At 45.6% G+C, this 25,117-nt stretch overlaps 1 protein-coding gene across 2 annotated transcripts in view; it reads right to left on the bottom strand.

Annotated features, from left to right (window-relative positions):
• Positions 1–1,111: 1,111 nt before the first annotated feature.
• Positions 1,112–25,117, bottom strand: part of CTSE (cathepsin E) — a 553,970-nt gene continuing 529,964 nt past the window's right edge. The window contains exons 9-10 of one of the 2 annotated variants that reach the window (XR_012241707.1): positions 3,836–4,076; positions 1,112–3,698 (exon numbers count right to left, since the gene is read on the bottom strand). Coding sequence is in view for 1 of the 2 variants with exons in the window: in XM_073615874.1 (XP_073471975.1) it covers positions 3,897–4,076 (180 nt within the window). In the remaining variant the exon portion in view is untranslated. Of the gene's footprint in view, positions 3,699–3,818; positions 4,077–25,117 lie in introns of those variants that run through there. The other variant, XM_073615874.1, reaches the window with a different exon arrangement.

The raw sequence follows: 25,117 nt of genomic DNA, 5'->3' as shown, positions 1-25,117 counted from the left end.
CAGTGAATCAGAGGGACTGTTAAAGACTGTTGCCATAGGAGACCGCATTCCTGCATGTGCAGATGTGGCGCCTTGCTGGGGCCTTTCCCTGCACGGCTGTCCTCCTATTGAACTCTCGGAGTCTGCCAATTGAATCTACCACTACTTAATGGTGTCCTGGCCCTAACCCTCTTTCCCCCTCAAAATATAAAAAGGACTGTTAAGAGAAATTAAACCTCTTTTACATCCAAGAAGTGTCTGGTGCCCAATAACTTTGTCCACCTTGCACCCACTATGCCTCAGAACCCACCACATGCAGAAGGATGTCAGCTATCTTTGGCCAGGAATCATCAACCACGAGATTAATATGAAGCTTTTTAATTTTTTATTTTGTTTTTAATAATGAACAATATTAAAACAATCATAAAATGCATTGCTGGTTTGAAAGTTAAAAGCAAAATCTTTTTTCGACACATGAATGTAATAAAGGCTACACTGATTTCTCATCCCAATTTGTAACAATAATGCTCCATCTGCGTTAATTGTATAAGCAAACCATTACTGTCCGATTGTATTTACTGTATATAAACATAAACATACAAAAATGCAATCTATCTAATCTATTCCTTTATTACACCAAAACCCATAAACATTGTGCTAACTGGGGAATACTCAAATTTTGTTGATAGCTGTGTCTATCTATTGAAATCAACATTCATCTGTATTTTATTATGGATTGTTATTTTAGATATCTCCCTGTGAACGCTGGACAAGAATACCTTAGCCCTGTTAGTTGCACAGTCCACCTAATGAGAAAACGTAGATACACAGCATAGCTGCTGTGAGGAAAGTGAGAGATGTCATCTCTCTGCTTGCCCGCCTTCGCACGTCAGACAGTGCAGCCTTCACGGCCCACTGCCGGGTCGGTGCTTGTTTGCAGCCGGGCCGTGAAGGCTGCACTGTCTGACGTGCGAAGGCGGGCAAGCAGAGAGATGACATCTCTCACCGTCTGCCTGGAACATCGCTCTTCCGCCCACACAGCGGGGCTGCTACACTGCAGTAAGGCGGGGGAGCAGAGAGATGAGATCATCTCTCACTGCCCGCTCGGATCACTGCTCTTCAACCCTTTCAGGGGGAGCACTTCACTGTGGTGGGGCAGGGGAGCAGAGAGATGAGATCACCTCTAACCACCCACCCGGATCACCTCTCTTCCGCCCACACAGCGGAGCCGCTACACTTCTGGAGGTGAGGCAGGGCAGCAGACAGATGAGCTCATCTCTCACCGCTGGCCCTGCATCACCGCTGTTCTCTCTCACTGGCATGTGCTGCCACCAAGGCAAACCACATTTGGTGGCAGGTGGAAAACCAAATCTGGTGCCAGGTGGCAAACCAAATCTGGTGGCAGGAGGAAAACCAAATCTGGTGGCAGGAGGCAAACCAAATCTGGTGGCAGGTGACAAACCAAATCTGGTGGCAGGAGGCAAACCAAATCTGGTGGTAGGCAATGTGGCAAGCAACAATCCACATCTGGTGGAAGGTGACGTGGCAAGTGACAAACGACATCTGATGGCAGGTGGCAAACCACATCTGGTGGCAGGTGGCAATCCACATCCGATGGCAGGCGATGTGGCAAGCCTCAATCCACATCTGGTGGCAGGTGGCAATCCACATCTGGTGGCAGGTGACATGGCAAGTGACAAACCACATCTGGTGGCAAGCGGCAATCCACATCTGGTGGCAGGTGACGTGGCAAGTGACAAACCACATCTGGTGGCAGGTGGCAATCCACATCTGGTGGCAGGTGACGTGGCAGGTGGAAATCCACATCTGGTGGCAGGTGACGTGGCAAGTGACAAACCACATCTGGTGGAAGGTGATGTGGCAAGTGACAAACAGCATTTGGAGGCAGGCAACGTGGAAAGTGTAAAACCAAATCTGGTGGCAGGCAAGCTGGCAAGTAACACTCTGCATCTGATGGCAGATTTTGGCTTATGGTGAGTTGAACTATTTCATTTTATATTACAATGTAATGACAGAAATAATGAGCTTCAATCATCCTGACACCATATCAGCCATGGTGCTGTGATGATTGAGGCGCTAACACCAGCCATTTCCCCGACAAATTGCATGCGAAAAGCTGCACGGACCCCACCCAGGCCTTTGCATGCTTTTATTCCACAATGCCGGTCCTCGGTGCCAAAAAGGTACGAGACCACTGTTGTAAAGTATGAACCTTTGAATTGGTGAAAACACAGTATTATCCCATTTATGGCTATCCTATTGTAGACACACCACATAGCTGCTTGTAAAGTATTAACCTTTGGATTCGTGTGGAGATTGTGCCATTTTTGGCTGTCCGAAGAAAATACACAGCATACCTGCTTGTAAAGTGCAAACATTTATTGTTGAGCACAATCGGAGCTTAAAGTGGAGTTCCACCCAAAAGTGAAACTTCCGTTTTAAGCACTTCTCGCCCCCTTACATGCTACATTTGGCATGTAATTTTTTTGGGGGGGGAGCGGGTACCTAGTTTTGACAGGTACCCAGCTCCCACTTCCTGCTCTCATCGCCTCGCCACCTAGGTGACTCCTCCTCTCCCCCTAGGTGACTCCTTAACTCCCCCTCCCTCTCTGCAAATTTCTGGGACATGTCACAGGTCCCAGTTTATTGCCTGGCCACCCAGCTGTGAAGCCGCAAGCTGTCACAGCCGGGTGCCCACACTTGCAATTCCAGCGCCACAGAGAGGCGGGGGAGAGGAGTGAGGCTTCGGGCGGCCACATCGTTGAACTGTGGGACAGGTGAGTATCTGTTTCTCAAAAGTCAGCAGCCACACTTTTTGTAGCTGCTGACTTTTTTAATAAACTTACAAAGGAGTGGAACGCCGCTTTAAAGCATATCCAAACCAAAGATTAAACATTTTATATATTGCAGCTTACCAGCCATTAGATGCTTTTTCCAGGCTTTTTTCTCTCTTTGTTTTCACCTGGTGATCCTGCCAGTATTGCGTTTCCCGCCCTAGTGTGAGAACACTCATTAATTGTACTGTATCTATGTATGCTGCTCAGCAACTGCTGTCACATTGTCCCTCCATGAGGAGAGCTCAATATCGGTTCTAATATAGATCTGTGAAATTGCTGGTTTCCTTGAGTCCATGCAAGTTTTATCTTGTGTTTAGCCCTGATGAAGGGGGAGTGGTGTTGTTCTTGAAATGCATTGGCTGTTTTTATATGACTTTTTTTTTATCAACAATTAATATTATCTTGAACTCTCTTATCCGATTTTGATCTGGCCTCCTTTCTGTATTTGCATGGTTTGAGTTACTGTATCTATAGAGGAACAACATTGCACTCTAGGAAAGGAAATGTGACTTTGGAACACTTCCCACTCCTCTCATTTTCCTAATTTCCATAGCATGGGGGATGTTTTATAATCTAAGTGAGAACTGTAGTGCAGCACAGGCAGGGAGCAAGTGAAGCTTACATTCTTAGAGAATTAACAGGTAATATTTGCCCTTATCAAACAGATATAGCACAATATGCAAGTATTGGAACAAGAAAGGCAATGCTTAGCAAATTTAATATTTCAAAATGTATGCCGATTAGTTAAAATTACTATTTCAAGTATAACAAAGAATTGTCCAGTCATTCATGATTCTTTAAAACTAAACATTGTTTTTACATATGTTGTGATTATGGTTTTTCTGTTGTTACAGCCAAAAGGTAATATTTCAAAATGTATGCCGATTAGTTACAATTACTATTTCAAGTATAACAAATAATTGTCCAGTCATTCATGATTCTTTAAAACTAAACATTGTTTTTACATATGTTGTGATTATGGTTGTTACAGCCAAAAGGTAATTGCCTTTGAAAGGCTACAGCAAAAATATGACTAATAAAAGCCATTACTGCACTACCTTATGCTCCATTTGTTGTGGTTTCATAAAAAACCACTGGAGCAAAACCAACTCTATTGTTACCGCGATCAAATACAGAATAATATTGACCAATGAAAACATCTCCTAGAATCCACAATGGTCCTGATGGTGGAGAAATATCCAGGCCCTGAAATCCACTGCTGCAGTAGCCCCCTCCATCCTGCCAATAAACAGAAAGATTTTAAGTTATTATTTAAAAGGTCATTCCACTGAAAAGTGATTCCCCCTCCCACGTTTCATTTTGTTTTCTCCATAATGTAAAATAAATAACATTTAAAATCAGAATGTGCAATCCCTCATAATAGCTGTGGCAAATTTTCAGACCTCAAAATTCAACTCAAAGCTCTCCCTAGATGAAAAGACAAATAAAGTATTGTATGATACTGTAATTGTAAATTGTATAAAAAATGTAGTGCATTTTTGCTTAAAGGAGTAACAAAATAGGCATCTGCTGATTGAAATGCCGTGGATGCTGACCAAGTGCTCTGTATCATAACTAAAAATGTTTTTTATTTGCACAAATATTTTTTTAGGGTTTGTTTAGACAGGCACTCACACCCATCCTGTATTCAGGTTTAATTGCGCCTGCACCCTCTCCACAGGCAGCCTAAAGAGCAGTCATAAGCGTGTGCACGGGGTGTGCCAGGTGTGCCTGGGCACACCCTAATGCCCAGGCACAACCAACACACCCCAGGGTTTTTTTGCTGCCAAAATGTGTGAGAATTCTTTTTCCCTCACCTCTGCTAATTGACTCTGGTAGCTGAAAGCGGGACTATTTGTCATGGATGTTTAACTCCTGTGGAAACTTCAGCCACTGGCCGCGAAGTAATCAGGCAGTCAGCCTATTTTTCAATGCTGACTCTGTAGTTCCGGCTACAGCATCCCTGTCAGCTGAATATCACTCCGCCACCCGCTGTCAGAGATGAAGCATGTGAACTTCAGAGAGCATCGGATAATTTGTGACTGCTTACTTCACAGCTGTGGCTGCAGTCCTCACAGGAGTTACCCAGCCTACGCGCAGAGCCCGCCAGGAAGTCGGCACTGCGCTGCACTAATCACAGGCAGTGAGACATTTCCCGATCTCTGCACCTGCGCATTGGGACAATGTCTCACTGCCTGTGATTAGCGCAGCCCAGTGCCGACTTCCTGGTGGGCTCTGCACGTGGGCTGTGCGAACATGCCGGAGCTCATCCTTACCCACCATCCTATCCCCTGTGTTGCCACAAGACAGCTTGCCGAATTCCTCTCTGATGCAGCATTTGGGGAAACTGTCTCTCTCCTCGGGTTCCTGTCTGGCTGAGTCGGGGCTTTCACAGCTCCAGTACAGGTGGGAGGAGCATAAGAAATCATCACAGAGTGCACTCTCGATCTCTTTCCTCCTGTCCAGCACACAGCACAGCTCTCCCTGGGGATGACTGAAGATCTCAGAGGACAGATACCAACCTTTACCTGTGAGTACTGACCTTCTCTGCCTTTTCCACTATACAATTCTGTGCTGTAAACCTGACCTGCACTTTGCAGGGCAAGTTTACTGAAAGAGAAAGTAAAATTCTTGAACAGGTTAGGAGTTCCTGGGACTTCTGAGGTGTTACACAAATGTATTCCACATACACATTATATCCTGTTAAAATCATTCTTTTTTAATAACATATAGTGTGTGTGTATATGGAATACATCTATGTAGCACCTCAGAAGTCCCAGGAATTCCTAACCTATCAAAAACTCTTATCATAATAATACAGCCCAACTCCAGGACAGTAAAAAAGTCCAGCCTTGCAGTGTATGAGGGGAGGGGGAGGAGAGTGGGGGTAACCTCTTTCACTTACCTGATTCTAATCTCTCTTCCTTCACCCCAAAGCCATGACATCATCACAAACCATATAGGGACATTAACCCTGTATGGTATGATGGGGAGGCTGGAGTGTGACCACAGCCAGTAACTTAAGACCCCTTTCACACTGGAGTATTTTTTAGGTGTCTTAACGCTAAAAATAGCGCCTGTAAAGTGCCTGAAAAGTGCCTCATCAGTGTGAAAGCCAGAGTGCTTTCATACTGGGATGGTGCGCTTGCAGGACGTTAGAAAAAGTCCTGCAAGCAGCATCTTTGGGGTGGTTTGGTAGCACTGTATACACTGTTCCTAAACCGCCCCATGCCCATTGGAATGAATGGGCAGTGCTGGTGAAGTGACTGCAAAGCTAGCGTCCAAAAAGCACAGCTTAAACAGTGGTAAAGCGCTGCTAAAACTAGCAGCACTTTACCGCTAACGCAGCCCTCGCCCCAGTGTGAAAGGGGTCTAAAAGCTGAGGGGACAAGTCGCAGTAGTGGAGGGGGCCTGCTGGAGCAAGTCCAATTGAGCAGGCATGGCCCTAATCTCATTTTGGGTATAGCCCTCCCTGTTATAGGGCGTACACACGGTCGGACTTTGTTCGGACATTCCGACAACAAAATCCTAGGATTTTTTCCGACGGATGTTGGCTCAAACTTGTCTTGCATACACACGGTCGCACAAAGTTGTCGGAAAATCCGATCGTTCTGAACGTAAAACACGTACGTCGGGACTATAAACGGGGCAGTGGCCAATAGCTTTCATCTCTTTATTTATTCTGAGCATGCGTGGCACTTTGTCCATCGGATTTGTGTACACACGATCGGAATTTCCGACAACGGATTTTGTTGTCGGAAAATTTTATCTCCTGCTCTCCAACTTTGTGTGTCGGAAAATCCGATGGAAAATGTCCCATGGAGCCCACACACGGTCGGAATTTCCGACAACACGCTCCGATCGGACATTTTCCATCGGAAAATCCGACCGTGTGTACGGGGCATAAGACAGAACCTTGTGCAATTAGTGGCTTGCAGCCAATCGGCTACAGCATTAATCAGTGTATTCTGACAGTGGGGAGTCCCCCCCAACAGAATTCAGTGTCCCAGCATCGCTTGTGTAGATGCAAGCACCTGTCAGCTAGTGATCTGAACAAAAAACCTGTGCACGTATAGCAACTTTAGGCCTGGTTCACACCTATGCATTTTTTAGTGTGTTTTCAGTTTTGAAGAAACACACTACAGTCCATTTAACATGATTTTCTATGGATGTAGTTCACATCTGTGCATTTTATGGAAAGAGCCAGGGACCAGCAGGTTGTGTTTTTGGTTCCATAGACTTCAATGGATCAAAAACGTGTATTGAAAAATGCAAAATGCACCTAAAATATGCATCAACTGCAACCTGCATAGGTGTGAACCAGGCCTAAAGGATGAGTTCACCTTTTAGGCTCGATTCACACCTATGCATGTTGCTTTTGAGCATTTTTGGAGGTTTTTTTTTCATGCTTGCCACGTTTTTGAGCAGCATTTTTGCGGCGTTTTTGCCGCGATTTGCGTTTTGCGTTTTTTGTTTTTTTTTTTTACAGTTTTTATTTTACAGTCTCATAAAAAATAAAAAAAAAAAAAAAAAAAAAAAAAAAAACGTCAAAAACGCATCAAAAACGCACCAAAAACGAATCAAAAACGCTGCAAAAACGGTGCACTTGCGTTTTTGATGCTTGTCCATTGAATTCTATTACATGCAAAACGCTGCATTTTGCATGAAAAAAAGTCCCTGACCCTTTCCAAAAATGCAGAGAAACAAAAAGGCATTGATGTGAACATGTTCCATAGGAACCCATGTTAAAAAATTCCCGTGCATTTCTGCAAAATGTAAAATGCATCAAAAAACGCGCTAGTGTGAATGGAGCCTTAGAACATGTTGCATGTTACACCCGTATACAGGGTTTAACATGTTTTAGTTGCCCCCTCCCCTGCACCCACACAGCCTCATCATTAAGTCATAGGAATCTGTGAATGTATAAACTTCAAGTTCAAGCCAACACTGCAGCTGGCACACTGATCAGCACACCTGTAGTTCATTCACACTGCCTACAGCTCTGCAATGACAGCCATACAGAGGTATGGGCAACAGAACTGTAGGCAGTATCTGCAGAAGCCTGACACTTCACCCACACTCTGCTGATTGCAGGCGCAATATTTTGCAGTCTCCAGTTTTAAAAAAGAATAAATGGGTGTTTTTATGTACACCCATAAAACCACCCACTCACATATACGTGAGTGTTTATATATATATACATATATATAATTATACACACTCATGTGTGTTTGAGTCTTGGGGTGCACACCCTAATGCAATAGGCTGTGCACGCCTATGAGACTAGAGGCAAATGTAGAAGCAGTGGCTGAATAGACACAGCCGCATGTCAAAATCTGACATGCAAGCAGGAGTGGGTGCACAGATCCAAATGCACACTGTCTGCATTTGGTTCCATGCATGCGCTCCTATCAGCATGTCAAATTTTGACATGTGGGGATGTCTGTGCAGCTGATGCATCTGCATTCCCCTTTATAAGATTCCTGTGCGCAGCCTGAGGAAGATGCAGTTGTAATAAACAATTGGAGCCTGAACGCAGGACGGTTGTCAGTGTCCATCTGAACGAAGACTTATCCTTATGTAGCACCCTCCTAGTCTAGGTGCTAGAAGGCAAATTTAGTTTTTGGCTCTGTTGTTGAAAGTGGAAACTTAAATGTGTTTTGCCTACTCTGAGTGCTGCAGCTGCAGGCTTGCCTGTCTCCCAGTGGCGGACCATGCATTAAGGGTGCAGGGGCGCCGCCCCCCCATCCCTGCCGCCGCCCCCCTATCCATGCGCCCGGCCCCTTTCAGGACACCGGGTGCATGGATTTCTATGGCGGGGGTGTTTTTTTTTTTTTTAAGCACATGATTAGAGCAGGAGCAAATGAATTTTCGCTATTTTCACACTACAGTGCCTCCCCACCAATCAGGAGGCAGGTCGGTGAGACCTGTTCAGCAATTGGCCAAAGCACCAGGCAATCCTATTGGTTGCCTAGGGGCGCTTTGGTAAGTGGAGAAAGCCGCCGCTGCTGCCCGCACTGTGAGGGTGAGTGGAGACACAGGACAATCCTTTCCACAGCCCGGTAAGTAGGGGGGTGTGTAGTGATTTGGTATATTAATGTATATTGGGTGATATGATAATTAATAAGTACTCTTCCGCAGCAACCCAATTCTTCCAGAGAGATGCACTTTATTGACTTCCAACACAGAACAAAGTCCAAAGTCCACAGATGACAAAGAAATCCGACAGAGGAGATATAATTCAAAGTCCCATGTCTTAGGTCTGAGTGTGCATACACAGACAAGCCTCTCCCAAAACTAAATGCCAGCTTGAATGTCCTCCATGAAATACTAGTCCACTAGGAGGGAGTTTCTGCTAGGTCAACCCAAAATACTCTTTGATCTTATTGTTACCCGTCAAGTCTAATTACCATCAATAAATACTTCTACTATGGTCCTTTAAACAATGTACCCTTTGAAATGTTCAATTAGGTTTCCAGACCACACCTCACCTCACACACCTAGGTAGACTTGCATAAGATCAACACATCAAAGAGTCTTCAGCTGTCCCCTTGATATGTTAAAATTCAGTTGGACAAATCAACCAGTCAATTGAATTCTGGCCTGGTCAATATTGACTGCATGTGTACATACACACAACAATGTCCCACATAAATCGGTGAACATTACAACATATTACAACAGGGTGCTGTGAGCCCAGTGCTGTGGGGGGTGTTGTCAGTGGAGCGAGCCCCGTTCCAGACCTCCCCTCCCACGAGGGGGCTTGCTGTCAGTGGGGGGGTTCTGTCAGTGGAGTAAGCCCTATCTGTAATGCTGAGCTAATGCTATATATACACCTATCTGTAATGCTGGGCTATATACACCTATCTGTAATGCTGGGCTATATACTCTGTCCTGTGTTTCTGGGGCTGTATACTCTGTCCTGTGATGCTGAGCTGTATACTGACACTATGGGTGGAAGAAAGTGGAATACAGGGGATGGAGTGGGTGGATGCGGTAAGGGGTGGGGCTTAAAATGTGGGAGGGGTCAAAAAGGAAGGACGGGTCTGCCGCCCCCTTCCTAAAACTTCACTAGCCACCACTGCTGTCTCCCCTGTCTTTCCAAAACTTTCTAGAAACATAGTGAGCAGGAGAAGTCACAGTCTGAGCTGGTCCTGTATACAGCATCAGCCAATCCCTGGTCGAGAACTATGGCCAGCAGGGGACAGAGGTGTATTTAAGGCTGAGAGCAGGGAGTAGCAGGGTCCTTTTGCCTGCTGAGAGTGACCCAGTCTGGAAATGCTGTTAAACCTTCCAAGGCTTAGGAGAAGTTTTAAGAAGTCCTGGATGAGTATCGCTCAGTGAGGACCCATAGGATCACCCTTAAAGTTGCAAGAATAATCAAGACAACATCTCTCTAGAGGATCTTTCTGGGATACCTTGTGTCAGAGTCAGCTGACGTAAAGGGGGCCTTCAGTCTGCCTGGATCACAGTGAGTAGGCCGCAGAGAATCCTAAGAGAATGACTGTTGCTTGTGCACCCTTTCTGGATAGAGGGACTGTTCTAATTCTAGCTGCCAGGGCTGTGCCTTTATCTCTAAAGGCCCCTGTGCTGCAAACTGTGTGCTACCTTTTTGTGGAGGAAAACTCTGCTCTATATTGCTTTTCTATTTTAGGATAGTTCTCATTCAAGTTGTTTAGTTCTGGGCATCCAAAAGCTTTTCCCAATCCCTATCCCAGTTCTATAAAACAATAAAAACAAAATAAGACACCATCTGCAAAACAACAACAAAAATACACTATCTGCCTGATTACTGCCTGAGGGCTAAGTGAGTTTGGATGCATCTGCTGAAAATACCCTGTGCCTGACTGCTTGCTCCATTAAGAGATCAGAACCTGGGATCAAAAGCACAAGGCCAATATGGTCTGTCTGCTAAACTGATGCCGTGTACACACGGGCGGACTTTTCGGCATCAAAGGTCCGACGGTCTTTCCGACGGACTTTCGACTGACTTTTGACAGACTTCCGACAGACTTTCGAACAAACGGACTTGGCTACACACAATCACACCAAAGTTCGACGGATTCGTACGTGATGACGTACAACCGAACTAAAATAAGGAAGGTTATAGCCAGTAGCCAATATCTGCCCTAGCGTCGGTTTTGGTCCGTCGGACTAGCATACAGACGAACGTATTTTTCAACCGGACTCAAATCCGTCAGAAAGATTTGAAACATGTTTCAAATCCTAAAATCCGTATGATTTTGGACCGAAAAGGTCCGTCGGAAGTCCGATGAAGCCCACACACGGTCCGACGGATTCGTTCCGGCGGACAAGTTCGGTCGAAAAGCCCGCCCGTGTGTACACAGCATTATACTGTATCTAAGTATGGGAAGGCTATGGGCAGTTCTCACTACAGATCATCATACCTGGAATTTGTGGATCAAAGCATTCTGTCAAAATGTAGCACATTGCTTCTCTAAGTTTCACAACTTATATTCAAATTCAGTTAAAGCAGGTTCTCTATTATTGAATTCAGTCACATAGCACACACAGTCACATGTTTTGCCCCTTATCCTGTTTTTTTTCAAGGGATATAGGGAAACTACCCATTTAATGTCCTTTCCTTTATATACTGCTTCAGGCAATATTCTTCATAATAGTTCCTGCAGCTCCTCATGAATTATTTGTTTTATTTTTTTTATTTCTTGTTTAGCCAGGTGCTTAGCTAGAGACATAAAGCCATTTAGGGCACTGTGCTGCAGTGGTTTCTGTGTCTCCACTGAATTTCAGGCTTAATGGGTTAACACTATATATATATATATATATTATATTTATAGAATAATGCAGGCCATACACAGTTCTAATTTCAAAATAAATTTCTTTCGAAAATCATATCTAAGAATTTTCGTACGCATTTTGCACCATTAGTGGGCTGCAGCAACGGACGATTTTCGTGCGGTAATCAAATTTGAGGAATCGGACATGTTGGAAATTTTTTGAAAAACAAACGATTTTCTAATCAATGATGGGAGAATCATATGAGAAATGTAATAAGAAAAAAAAAAGGCGCATGTGCAAGAAAAGAAAATTTACAGAGAGAAAACAGCAACATGAGGTGAAATTGAAGGCCTGGTCGGCCGAATCTCAAAAATCAATGGTGGCATCATCGGATCACAAAAAAAACGAACTTTCTGATTTTGAAAAGAAAATTAGTTCAAGATTCGACCATGTATGGCCTGCTTTAGGCCTCGTACACACAGTACAAAAATCAGAAGGGAAAAGTCTAAAGACGAGATGTCTGCGGATTTTCAGATCTTTAGTACGATACATTCGACAGACAATTTACTTTTACATCAGACAAAAGCTGGATGTGCAGGCTATAACATTTTTGTGAACAAGAAAAAGAAGAAAACTCAAACTGCGCTACGGTAAATAATAAAACTGTAACCCAATAAAAATTGACAAATTAATAAATAAATGCGTGAAAGACAGCAGCAATTCTTCTGTATAACATAAACACAGTGTGCAACAATTGGAAAACCTAGAATCGCGCTAAACATAAAAGTTAATTTGTGTCATCATACACTGACCAATCAAATGAATGGTCATAAACCTGGTGAAAAATAATAGAATAAACAAAAATGTGCAAATAAAGAATGATGGAATATTGGGAATATCACACCAGTATTCCAATGACAGTGTAATAGGCAAACATTATAAATAGCCACAAGTAAGTGTCCAGAAAAGCCTCAAGGCATTAACTCCCGTGACTGAAAGGTCCAACCATACACAAGTGTCCTTTGCAAATGATAAAAAACGTGTGAAGAGAATCCACCACCAGTGAGTAAGGGGTAACTGCTTACCAGATGCCCACGATCCCCCACTACAGAGGGTCATGGGAAGCCTGTATATAGAGAAAACTCGCAGGGCACATCAAAATGGATCAGCTGTTAACAGTGAAGTAAGGATGATGCTACGATCTCCAAAGCTCCTCAATAGGGCTTGTAATATGCAATGTTCTCCTCATACCATTGTGCGGTCAAGGATGGATATACATGGGGGAAAGAGAAATAAACGCTCCATAGTGTAAAATCTTCTTGTTTAATAAAGATAAAAAAGTAATGCCCTAACATCAAAAGAACAGAATAGCAAGCCTTGTCGTCTGGTGCACCGGCCGGTAGCACACAGACCAACCCGTCCTGCTGAATGATCAGTAGAAACACGAGGTGACATCAGCACGTCGCTCCGCCCTACGCAGAGTTTCGTGATAGGTCACGTCGTCCAGGGGCACGATAACATTTTTGTCTGATATGAACTCAACGTCAGTACATAAATCTGTCACACAAAAGTCGAAAGTACAAACACGTATCAAGGAACGACTGGGAAGAGTTCGGTCTTGTAAACTACTGTTTGTAATCTAGAATTAACATTTGTGATGCGGCAATTGATATGAAATGTCAAAATTCTCATCTTCTTTAATGGGATAATAATGAAGCTCCTTTGCTGGTGATACTGATGTAGTTATGCTAAACGTATTTTAAAAGGCATTTGTTTTGTATGATCGTAAAATCGTGAATCAACATCCACTAAACTTCTACTAACACAAAATTAGCAGAAGGGGCCCAAAGGGTGGCGCTTGAGAAATGAACTTCCTCTTTATACACTTGTAGCCAAGGGTAATGGTTGCAAATGAGTTTGGCTCACTCTAGTGTCCTTTTAACGCTGTTAGGACTTTCTTTTAATTCCTGAGGAGCAGCACTGCAAAGCATTGTGGGAGATGTAGTTTGGAGGAGAAAGTGACTCTGTTAGCTTGATCAGCCCTAAACTATAATACAGACAATGCAAAGCGAGCAGCATTGCATGCTGGGAGCAGTAATAAAAGGATCAGCGTGGCCATCTTTTGGCCTCTCTGGACGCCATTCAATACCTGCCAGCAGGAGGTCTGTGTGTGTGACCAGGAGACTGCGGCCTATACAGCGTGGAGCAGGATTGCCAACCTCTGAGGTACTTCAGAGTACAGCCCTGCCAACTTAGCAAGCGGATCGGTTTGCAGTACCAGGACATCTGGAAGTTCCCTGCATTTCAGCTATCCAAAGGAGCGGTACAACGCGGCGGCGCCATCTTTTCATCAGACTGAGACATCAGAAGGGGAGTCCGGACAGAGCCTCACAGCCTCTGTGGTGAGAGGGCACCTGCCCATTTCAGTAAAGTGCACTGTTTGCTGAGTGAGTTATTTTACAGATTGCTGGTGAAACTTGTGGTTCCACAGAAGTGATTCTACTTATTCACAGGCAACATACAGCTGAACTCTGGGGTTTGTTGTTCCCTGTGCTGTAAGGTCAGTACTGTATTACACTCACACATAAAGAGGAAGTTACAAGTGCCATATTTCTTCAGTTAAGCAGTTATCAACCTACCATTTATTCTACAGTCTGCTTTTTCTCTCTTTTGCCCTTTTGGATTACAAATACTGCAGTTTAAACTACAGGCTAGCTGAAGATATCTGGAGTCAAGGAACTTTTATCATCTTCTGCAAAGCATTACGGTTCTATTTGTAGCTTGAACTTTGAATTACAACCTAGGGGGAGCCTTTGAGTACATTGTATTATCGAATGTAAGTAACATTATGTTTCAATTTGGTGTGTATATTGAGGCCTCAGTAGGAAGGTGTTTAATATAGGTATTGGAGGATATTGAACACTTGTCCCATTGTACACCTGTCTACATATGCTTCCTACAGTGATCATTAAGTCCACAGTTTTCATATCTAAACTGATTGTTATCAACTGTCATTTATGGTTTGTGTTTATTCACATTGTTCATTGTATTTATTATTCACTTTAGTAAACTTTCTGAGTGGTTCAGTGACATTGGGGGTCATTTACTAAGATGGATGCACTGCGCTGTTTCAGATCTTAATTGGTGCGCTGGATAGATCCTTAATTCAGCGTGTGAACCAGCGCACACACAGGAGTACCTACACGCGAGAATGTTTCCAGTGCGATGGGATCGCGCTGGTTCTTGGCGAGATACATCTGTCAGGAAAGAGGCAAGTACCAGTCTCGCCAATATCGCTGCCTTCCTTCACACATGCGCGGTAGAGCGGCACTCCGGCGCATCCCTGGGCACAATACAGCAAAATGGCTAATGCGCGTGTGCAATTCGGCTAAACGGCTAATGTCTGTGTGCAATGCAGCGAAACGGCTAATGTGCGTGCGCGATTCAGCGTAACGGTGAACGCGCGTATGCAATAGCGCGCACAACATGAGCCTCCTACCGTTGAAATACACCAGACTCATGTAAAGAAAGTTCTTACTATCCTCAGAAAACATGGACTTTACCTTAAAGCAGAGAAATGTGAAATTGAAAAAACTGTTGTTCAATTTCTAGGATTCATTATGTCCACCGATGGGGTCGCAATGGACCCGGAAAAGGTTAAAGCAATTCAAGAATGGCCGGCCCCTGCAGATAAAAAAGGTGTCCAGCGGTTCATTGGCTTCGCTAATTTTTACCGAAGATTTATTAAAAATTTTTCTTCCATTGTCTCGACCATTAACCAGCTGACCCATTAACAAAATCATTTTCGGTGGTCCCAGGAAGCTCAAGAGGCTTTTGAGGAGTTGAAGTTGAATTTCCCAAAAATTCAGGAAACCATGCAGAAGGCCCATGACAGTTACAAAAGACACTATGACAAGGGAAGAAAGGAAAATCCAACCTTCAAGGTAGGGGATGAAGTCTGGCTATCCGCCATCAACCTTAGGCTACCTTGTCCTTCTCGGAAATTAGGACCGAAATTCATCGGCCCTTTCAAAATCAAAAGAATTGTGAACCCTGTGGCTTTTGAATTAGCCTTACCCAGTTCCTATAGGATACATCCTGTGTTTCATGCATCCCTACTGAAACCGGTGATTCCTAGCCCTTTTTCAGGAAGAAAAAGACCAACTCCTCCTCTGGTTAAAAAAAATGGCGAGAATGAGTTTGAGGTAGAAGCTATAATTGACTGCAGGAAGAAGGGCAAGCAGCTCCAGTACTTGATTAAATGGAAGGGCTACCCCCCTGAGGATAATTCTTGGGAACCTTCAAGTAATTTACACGCTCCACGCTTAATCCAAGCCTTCCACAAGAAACACCCGGGCTTACTGTCCAGATTGGGCGTCCAGAGGCCGCCCGTCGGGGGGGCACTGTCAGGAAAGAGGCAAGTACCAGTCTCGCCAATATCGCTGCCTTCTTTCACACATGCGCGGTAGAGCGGCACTCCGGCGCATCCCTGGGCACAATACAGCGAAACAGCTAATGCGCGTGTGCAATTCGGCTAAACGGCTAATGTTTGTGTGCAATTCAGTGAAAGGGCTAATGCGTGTGCGCGATTCATCGTAATGGCGAACGCGCGTACGCAATAGCGCGCACAACATGAGCCTCCCACTGGCCTATAAAAGCCACTCTGTGCCATAGCCAGATTGCTGGTTTGTCTCTCAGCTCCCTGTGTGTTCCTGCTTTGTATCCTGATTCTTGATTACCTGTTGTGACCCGGATTGACCTTGACCTGCTCTGATCTCTACCTGCATCTGACCCTCGGCTTGCTTCTTGGACTTCTCCACTTGCTTACTGTGTTTGACCCTCTGCCTGTCTATGGATATTGCTTCCTGTCTCCAGTGATTGACCCTCAGCCTGCTCCTGAACCTTGCTATTGTCTTCAGTGCTCGACCCCTGGCTTGCTCACAGACTTTGCTTCCAGTCACCTGTGTTTGACCCTCGGCCTGCCTACGGACTTTTTGCTATCAATCTTCAGTACTAGTCTTCAGCCTGCTGACAGACCTGCTAACAGTCCTTGCACTAGACTGTTTTGCCTAGAGACTCTTACTAGTCAACGGTGTTTGACCCCCGGCCTGTTGTTGGATCAGCTGTTTATCCTCCTTCCTGAGCTTCAGCATCTTCCAGTCCTGCACAGCTCTCTCCCTGCCGGTGACCTTCACGCAAGACCTGCCCAGCCTGCTGGTGACTCGTGCCTCTTTGTGCCCTTCACCCCTCTCCAGTAGTGGAGTGCGCTTAGTCGCAAGAGGTTACCGCTCTCAGCATCTCGGCCTCGGTGAGTACACTTATCTAACAACATCTCACACTCGCTGCAATAGAAATCATGCCCCGGGACTATGCCATCATAAGAGGCGGGGTCACCCGATGACATCACACGGTGACCACGCCCCATGCCTATATAAGTCGCCGCACACCTCGCAGACGGCATTACAGATGGAGAGAGCATCATGTCAACTTCGGAAGAAGAGAAGAGGGGAGAAGATGGCGACGTAGAAGAAGAAGAAGACCGGGCCCCCGCTAACAAAAGAGCTGGAAGAAGATAGCAGGGAATCCGGCAGAAGATACTGGGGAAGAACCGGACAGCAACAGAAGAACCGGACAGTGGCAGAAGACCGGGCCCCAGATAGCAAAAGAGCTGGAAGAAGATAGCGGGGAAAGCCGACAGAAGATACCAGAGAAGAACCGGACAGCGGCAGAAGATCCGGACAGCGGCAGAAGACCGGGCCCCCGCTAGCAAAAGAGCTGGAAGGAGATAGCGGGGATGCTGGCAGAAAATACCGGAGAAGAACCGGACAGCGGCAGAAGACCAGGCCCCCGCTAGCAAAAGAGCTGAAAGAAGATAGCGGGGGAGGCCGGTAGAAGATACCGGACACCGGGAGAAGAGGCCGGACAGCGCGGAGAAGAACCGGACACTGGGAGAAGATGCAGAGAGCGCGGAAGAAGACCCCCAAAGTCGGAAGAAGACCCCCGGAGCTGCCTAATAAATTACTTTAAAAACCTATGTATAGTGTTTTTTTCTTAACACTTTTCTCCCCCAGGTGAATGGGTAGGAGTACCATGTACCCCATACTCATTCATGTACGGTGGGGGGCCGGGATCTGGGGCCCCCTTATTAAAGGGGCTCCCGGATTCTGATAAGCCCCCCGCCCGCAGACCCCGACAACCAATGGCCAGGGTAGAGGCCCTTGTCCTCATCAACATGGGGACAAGGTGCTTTGGGGTGGGGGGCCCGCAGCACGCCCTCCTTCCCCAAAGTACACATACCCCATGTTGAGGGCATGCATGTTCAGCTAAAACTACAAGTTAGTGTAGTGCGACCTCTGCACAGTGTTCAGCTAAAGCTACAAGTTAGTGTAGTGCGTCATCCTCACAGTGTTCAGCTAAAACTACAAGTTAGTGTAGTGCAACCTCTGCACAGTGTTCAGCTAAAGCTACAAGTTAGTGTAGTGCATCCTCTGAACAGTGTTCAGCTAAAACTACAAGTTAGTGTAGTGCGACCTCTGCACAGTGTTCAGCTAAAGCTACAAGTTAGTGTAGTGCATCCTCTGAACAGTGTTCAGCTAAAGCTACAAGTTAGTGTAGTGCGAGCTCTGCACAGTGTTCACCTAAAGCTACCTATAGAAGGTTGGTGGTGTTTTCCTGATCCTATCACTACCGCAGGCAGCTAAATAAGCTACAAGTTAGTTTTTTGCAAGCTCTGCACAGTGTTCAGCCAAAGATACCTGTAGAAGGTTGGTGGTGTTCTCATACTACAGGCAGGCAGTTGATTTTGCTAGCTGCAGTATCAATATATATATTATATTATTATATATATCTCCCAGCTTAGTGCAGCTACAGGCCATTAGTATGTCTGGAAGGCCAACAAGGAGAGGCAGACAGTCACAAGCCAATAAAAGAGGGCAAGCAGGCTCTGTGTCTAGAGGCAACAGTGCTGGTCGTGGAGACGGTGCATCCTCATCAGCACATGGCCGTGGGACACGCTTGGCCTTTTTTTCGGCAGCTGGCCGTGTTGAGCCACAACATGCGGAAGACTTGGTAGAGTGGATGACCAAGCTGTCCTCATCCTCTCTCACCCATGCTCAGGGTACTTTGTCTGGCAAAGCAGCTGCCAACGCGGCCTCTTCCCTCGGCTCAATGGCATCAGTGACTCCTTCCCTAGCCCCACTATGTCCTCCTGAGGAGTCCCTTGAACTGTTTGACCACAGTGTTGGGTACATGCTCCAGGAGGATGCCCAGCGTTTAAAAGACTCTGATGATGATGCTGAGCTAGATGAAGGCAGTAACGTGAGCACGGACAGAGGGGGTGTCCAAGAAGGACAGCAATCTGGCAGTCATGCTCCCCCTGCTGCAGCATACTGCCAGGTTTGCTCCAGTGATGAGGAGGGAGGGGATGATGAGGTCACTGACTCAACGTGGGTGCCAGATACGGGAGAGGAGGAGGAGGCACATCACCAACGAGGCAGGATGCCCTCCAGGGGCCAGCCTAAGGGCAGCACACTGACTGCATCACACCCCAAAGCTCCGCATGTGCAGGGCACTACTGTCTCTGCACGTTATTCCAAAAGTTCTTTGGTGTGGGCCTTTTTTGAGACGAGTGCATCAGATCGCACTGCTGCTATTTGCAACATATGTCTCAAGCGTATCTCGCATGGCCAAAACATCTCCCGCTTGGCACCACACGCTTGACCAGACATATGTTGACCTGCCATGCAGTTCGTTGGCAAGCGTATCTAAATGACCCACACCAAAGAACAAAGAGGACCTCTCCTTGCTCCTCATCAGCTGAGATCTCCAACCCCACTATACCACTGAGACCTGCACTGAGAGGAATGAAGGTGTAGAATTAGGTGTGTCACAGCCAAGTACTTGTGGGCAATCTGCTTTTGGTACACCGACATCAGATTGTACCAGGCAAATTTCCCTGCCCCAGCTGCTGCACCGCCGAAAGAAGTTTGCTCCCAGCCATCCACATGCCCAGCGGTTGAATGCTAGCTTGGCAAAATTGCTAGCACTTCAACTGCTGCCTTTTCAGTTGGTAGACTCTGCCCCCTTCTGTGAGTTTGTGGACTGTGCGGTTCCTCAGTGGCAGGTACCCAAACGCCACTTTTTCTCACGGAAGGTGATTCCAGCTCTCTACCAGCATGTGGAAGGCAATGTCTTGGCCTCGCTGGACAGGGCGGTCAGCGGTAAGGTGCATATTACCGCTGACTCATGGTCCAGCAGGCATGGACAGGGACATTACCTAAGTTTCACCGCGCATTGGGTGACTTTGCTGGCAGCTGGGAAGGATGCAGGACAAGGTGCAGTAGTGTTGGAGGTTGTTCCGCCACCACGCCTCCAAAATGCCACTACTAATGATTGTGACACACCTCTCTCCTCCACCCCTCCTCTTCTTCTTTCTCCATGGCCTCTTCCTGTGCTTTGTCCTCGGAACCAGCGGTGCTCCGTAGCCGTTCAAGGGGCTACGCAAGTATGCAAGCCAAAAGATGCCATGCGGTGCTTGAGCTGGTGTGCTTGGGGAACAGGAGCCACACTGGGGCAGAGGTTCTGTCAGCTCTGCAGGGGCAGGTTCAGAGGTGGTTGACGCCATGCCAACTTAAGGCAGGAATGGTGGTTTGCGACAATGGCACCAACCTCCTCTCTGCCCTCTGACAGAAACAAATGACCCATGTGCCCTGTTTGGCTCATGTCCTTAACTTGGTGGTGCAGCAGATCTTGGGCAGGTACCCGGGCTTACAGGATGTCCTGAGGCAGGCCAGGAAAGTCTGTGTGCATTTCCACCGGTCATATAATGCCAGTGCTCGGCTGGCAGACCTCCAAAAGAAGTTTAACCTGCCCAAGAACTGCCTAATCTGTGACATGCCCACCAGGTGGAACTCAACTTTGGCCATGCTGCAGTGGCTGCACACGCAGCAGAGGGCCATCAATGAGTATCTGTGCGACTATGGCACCAGGACAGGGTCAGGGGAGCTTGTTTTTTTTTTCCCCACGCCAGTGGGCCATGATCAGGGATGCATGCACTGTCCTGTTACCATTTGAGGAGGCCACGAGGATGGTGAGCAGTGACAGTGCATGCATCAGTGACACTGTTCCCCTTGTCCACCTGTTGGAGCACACGCTGCATGGAATAATGGACAGGGCACTTGAGACAGAACAGAGGCAGGAAGAGGACTTCCTTAGCTCTCAAGGCCCCCTTTATCCAGACAGTGTTCCTGCGTGCCCGCCGATCACACAGGAAGAGGATGAGGAGGAGGAGATTTGTGTCAGTATGGAGGTGGAGCCTGGCACTCAGCATCAGCAGCAGTCTTTAAGGGATCAGTCCCAAGAAACACATGGACTTGTACGTGGCTGTTAGGAGGTGGCTGCGGACCATGTCGTCCTTAGTGACCCAGAGGACTCCAGACCGAATGCCTCAGCAACCCTACACTGCATGGCCTCCCTGATCCTGCAAAGCCTGTGTAAGGATCCTCGTATTCATGGTATCAAGGAGAAGGACCAATACTGGCTGGCAACCCTCCTTGATCCACATTACAAGGGTAAGGTTGCGGACCTTATCTTGCCATCTTAGAAGGAGCAGAGGATGAAACATTTTCGGGAGACCTTGCAGAAAGGTCTGTGCAATGTGTTCCCAGAGACTGGGAGGTTACAAACTCCTGTTTCTGGACAACGTGTTGCTGAGGCTTCGGTCAGTCAAAGAAGGAGCGGTGGAGAAGGTGGCCATCTGACCGATGCCTGTCCTGCATCCAGCGTTCTTTCGGAACACACATTCAGTGCTGCTGGAGGCTTTGTAACCGATCACAGGGTGCATCTGTCCACCAACTCGGATGATCGACTGACCTTCATAAAAATGAATCAGTCTTGGATCACCACCAGCTACCAAGCACCTGATGCTGATGTAACCGAATAATTTTTTTTGAAATCTCAGATCCCTTCAAAGACTGACTATGCTGATGCTGAGTGACTATCCTGAGTAATTATCCTCTTCCTCCTCAATGATCACGCTGATAGCTTGTAAGAACATTTTTGGTTCTGGGCCTAAGGCCCAATTTTTCAGCCCCTTTTTAACAGGGGCGTGTAATTACAATTTTTGATGCAATACTTTGCAGCAGGACTTGCTCCTGCGTTCCAACTAGAGTATCTGTGAGGGGTTGCAGTGTTGTGGCACCAGCACCAGTGCCCAAGGCCCAATTTTTCATCCCCTGTTCAACGGGGGCTTGTAATTACAATTCTTGATCTAATATTTCACAGCAGGGCCCGTTTCTGCGCCCACCAAGAGCAAGTGAGGATTTACAGTGTTGTGGCACCAGCACCACCACCAAAGGCCCAATTTTTCTGCCCCGTTGGGCATGTAATTACAATTCTTGATCTAATATTTCACAGCAGGGCCCTGTGAGGGCTTACAGTGTTGTGGCCACAACAACACCTAAGGCCCAAATCTCTGCTGAGTATATAGGGCAGGCCCCTACTTTCAAACATCCAACTTACAAACGACTCCTACTTGCAAACAGAAGGAGACAACAGGAAGTGAGATGAAATCTACCCCTAGGAAGGGAAATTCTCTCCTGTAAGAGTTAATATGGGAAAAACATCTCTCCTTTCCACTGATGCTTTATCACCAATCCTTGAACGTTCGAGTCCCATAGACGTCAATGGGGTTTTAACGTTAGTGCAAATTTTCAGTCCGTTCACAGGTTCTGGTGTGAACCGAACCGGGGGGGAGTTCAGCTCATCCTTAGTCACCATACACTGGCCAATCAGTTAGATCTTCCATAAATTAGATTCAGTGCAAGAGCCTGTTTGATTTTCTACAATTAGAAGTAATTCTTATGCACTGTACACACGGTCGGATTTTCCGACAGAAAATGTGTGATTGGACCTTGTTGTTGGAAATTCCGACCATGTGTGGGCTCCATCACACATTTTCCATCGGATTTTCCGACACACAAAGTTTGAGAGCAGGCTATAAAATTTTCTGACAACAAAATCCATTGTCGGAAATTCCGATCGTGTGTACACAAATCCGACGCACAAAGTGCTGTGCATGCTCGGAATAAATAAAGAGATGAAAGCTATTGGCTACTGCCCCGTTTATAGTCCCGACGTATGTGTTTTACGTCACCGCATTCAGAATGATCGGATTTTCCGACAACTTTGTGTGACCGTGTGTATGCAAGACAAGTTTGAGCCAACATCCGTCGGAAAAAATCCTAGGATTTTGTTGTCGGAATGTCCGATCAATGTCCGACCGTGTGTACGGGGCATTACAGTGCATCTTTCTATTACTGCTTTAGCCTAATGCTCTCTTTTCACTATTTCACACAGGTCAATCTAAATAGTTTACCCATTCGGGAAATTGCACGCTAGCATTTTGCAATGTACATCCCAAATTTTTATGTATCTTGGGGTTTATTTACTAAAAGGTAAATCCACTTTGCACTACAAGTGCACATAGAAGTGCAGTTGCTGGAGATCCGAGGGGAACATGCAAGGAAAAGAAAAAAAAAAAACAGCATCTTTGACTCTACATGATTGGATGATAAAATCACCAGTGCTTCCCCTCAGATTTTCATCAACTACACTTGTATTGCAGAAAGGATTTGCCTTTAATAAACCCCAAAATACCTAATAATTTGGGGTGTACACAACAAAGTGCTAGAGTGCAATTTGCATAATGGGGACACTAGTTAGATTGACCTGTGTGTCCCCAAGGAAAAATATTGTTAGGGTTTTACTCTCACTTCTGTTTGGCTATGTGACAGGAAGCAAAGCCAATTTTAAGAAAAGGGACACAAAGCCCAACCAAAAAAAAAAAAATTCTTGATTTCACTCAAATGTCCACAATTAGAATAGGATTGTCTTCAGCTTGATTTTAGTTCAGTGCTCTCAATCAGTGCTTCTCAGCCCTGTCCTCAAGTACCCCCCAACAGGCCATGTTTGCAGGTTTTCCTTCATCTTGCACAGGTGCTTTAAATCAAAGTCAATGGTTTTGTATTTTGGACAGCTACTTTAGATAAGATAAAATTTCATAAACATGTCCTGTCGGGGGGTACTTGAGGACTGAGGCTGAAAACCACTGCTCAAAAAGAAAATTGAATACTTACCACTCTGAAATGTTACTTTCCTGGTCACTATCAATGGCAGCATACGCACAATCCATGCATGTGCTACCATGAAGGCACCAGGAAAGTAACTTAAAACTAAAAAAAATAAAATAATAAAAAAGGGATTTGTCTAAGACATGCCAATCATCCTAGTTAAGCTGCAACTGGGAAATCCGTTGCATGAAAAGAACACACATAAAAACATAAAAAACAGGATTTGGAAAAGAAGGAAAGCAAAATACACACATGTATGTTAATTTGAGACACTAACAGTATGTTTGAGGTTTGACCCTTTTGCAGTGTAAATTAACAGGAGTTAAAAGGAGTGCACCCACAAATGGACATCTATTAAGGATTAAAACAACATTAGGCACAACATCTTGAGAAAGAATTTTAAAAATAAGGCAGTACAGACAGTTAAATCAAAGTGAACAACGTAAAAACAACAAAAATTGCCAACATAAAAACAGATTTCATGGTAAAATAACCACCACCCAAAAAAAAAACAACAAACCAAAGTATCAAATAAATTGCATAAATACACAACTGTTTTGCAACAACCTAATAAACAAAATACAAATAGAAAATACATCTGTTAGAAACTCGATAAGGACACCCAAATGTACTCTCTTGCCAGCCCCCCACACACACACAATCGTGGCTCTTTTCAGGGCAAAGTAAAGAATGCTATCTGCAAGCTTTATATAACATAGGTTTGTGTGCTAATGAGGCAATTGCAAACACATGCACAGTCCATGAAACACAGAAAATGCAAGTTCACCCAATGTGGAGACTGAACTTCAAAGTGAGTACACCTGTTAAGGATGTCCTTAAATTACTAACCCAAAAAACACACTCTGAGTATGCCCAGAAACATCCAAGTAATGTTCACACACAAAAAGCACCACCAAAGTCCCTGAGCATGCCCAGACCGACCCAAATGCATTTCACACACCAAAAGGCACAGGAAAAAAACGAAGTCCCTGAGAATGCCCAGAACAACCCAAATGCAGCTAGCACAAAATAAGCCACCCCCCGTCCAAAATTAAGCACATCATCCAGCATGCACCAAAATTACAGATGGGACAAAACTAGAGTTGCCACCTCATCCCTTTAAACCCGAACACATATGAATTACACAGGTTCTGAGGCTAATTAAATGCAGATAAGGCACCAAGTGAGTTTAATTACCACCTTAATCAGCCACAGAACCTGTGTAATTAATATGTGTTTGGGTTTAAAGGGATGAGGTGGCAACCATAGACAAAACACCCCCCAGTTCAGGGGGGCAACTAAAGAGCCTAACATGTGCAATAGTTATACAACAAATACCAGTGCTTGCAGTTCCAGTGCTTGCAGTTCCAGTGCATTCCAGTTCCAGAAAAA

Source organism: Aquarana catesbeiana, linkage group LG02 (genome assembly GCF_042186555.1).
Source record: "Aquarana catesbeiana isolate 2022-GZ linkage group LG02, ASM4218655v1, whole genome shotgun sequence".
NCBI classification, from domain to species: domain Eukaryota; kingdom Metazoa; phylum Chordata; class Amphibia; order Anura; family Ranidae; genus Aquarana; species Aquarana catesbeiana.
The sequence above is the reverse complement of the archived record's forward strand: the minus strand, read 5'-3'. Positions and strand labels throughout refer to the sequence as shown.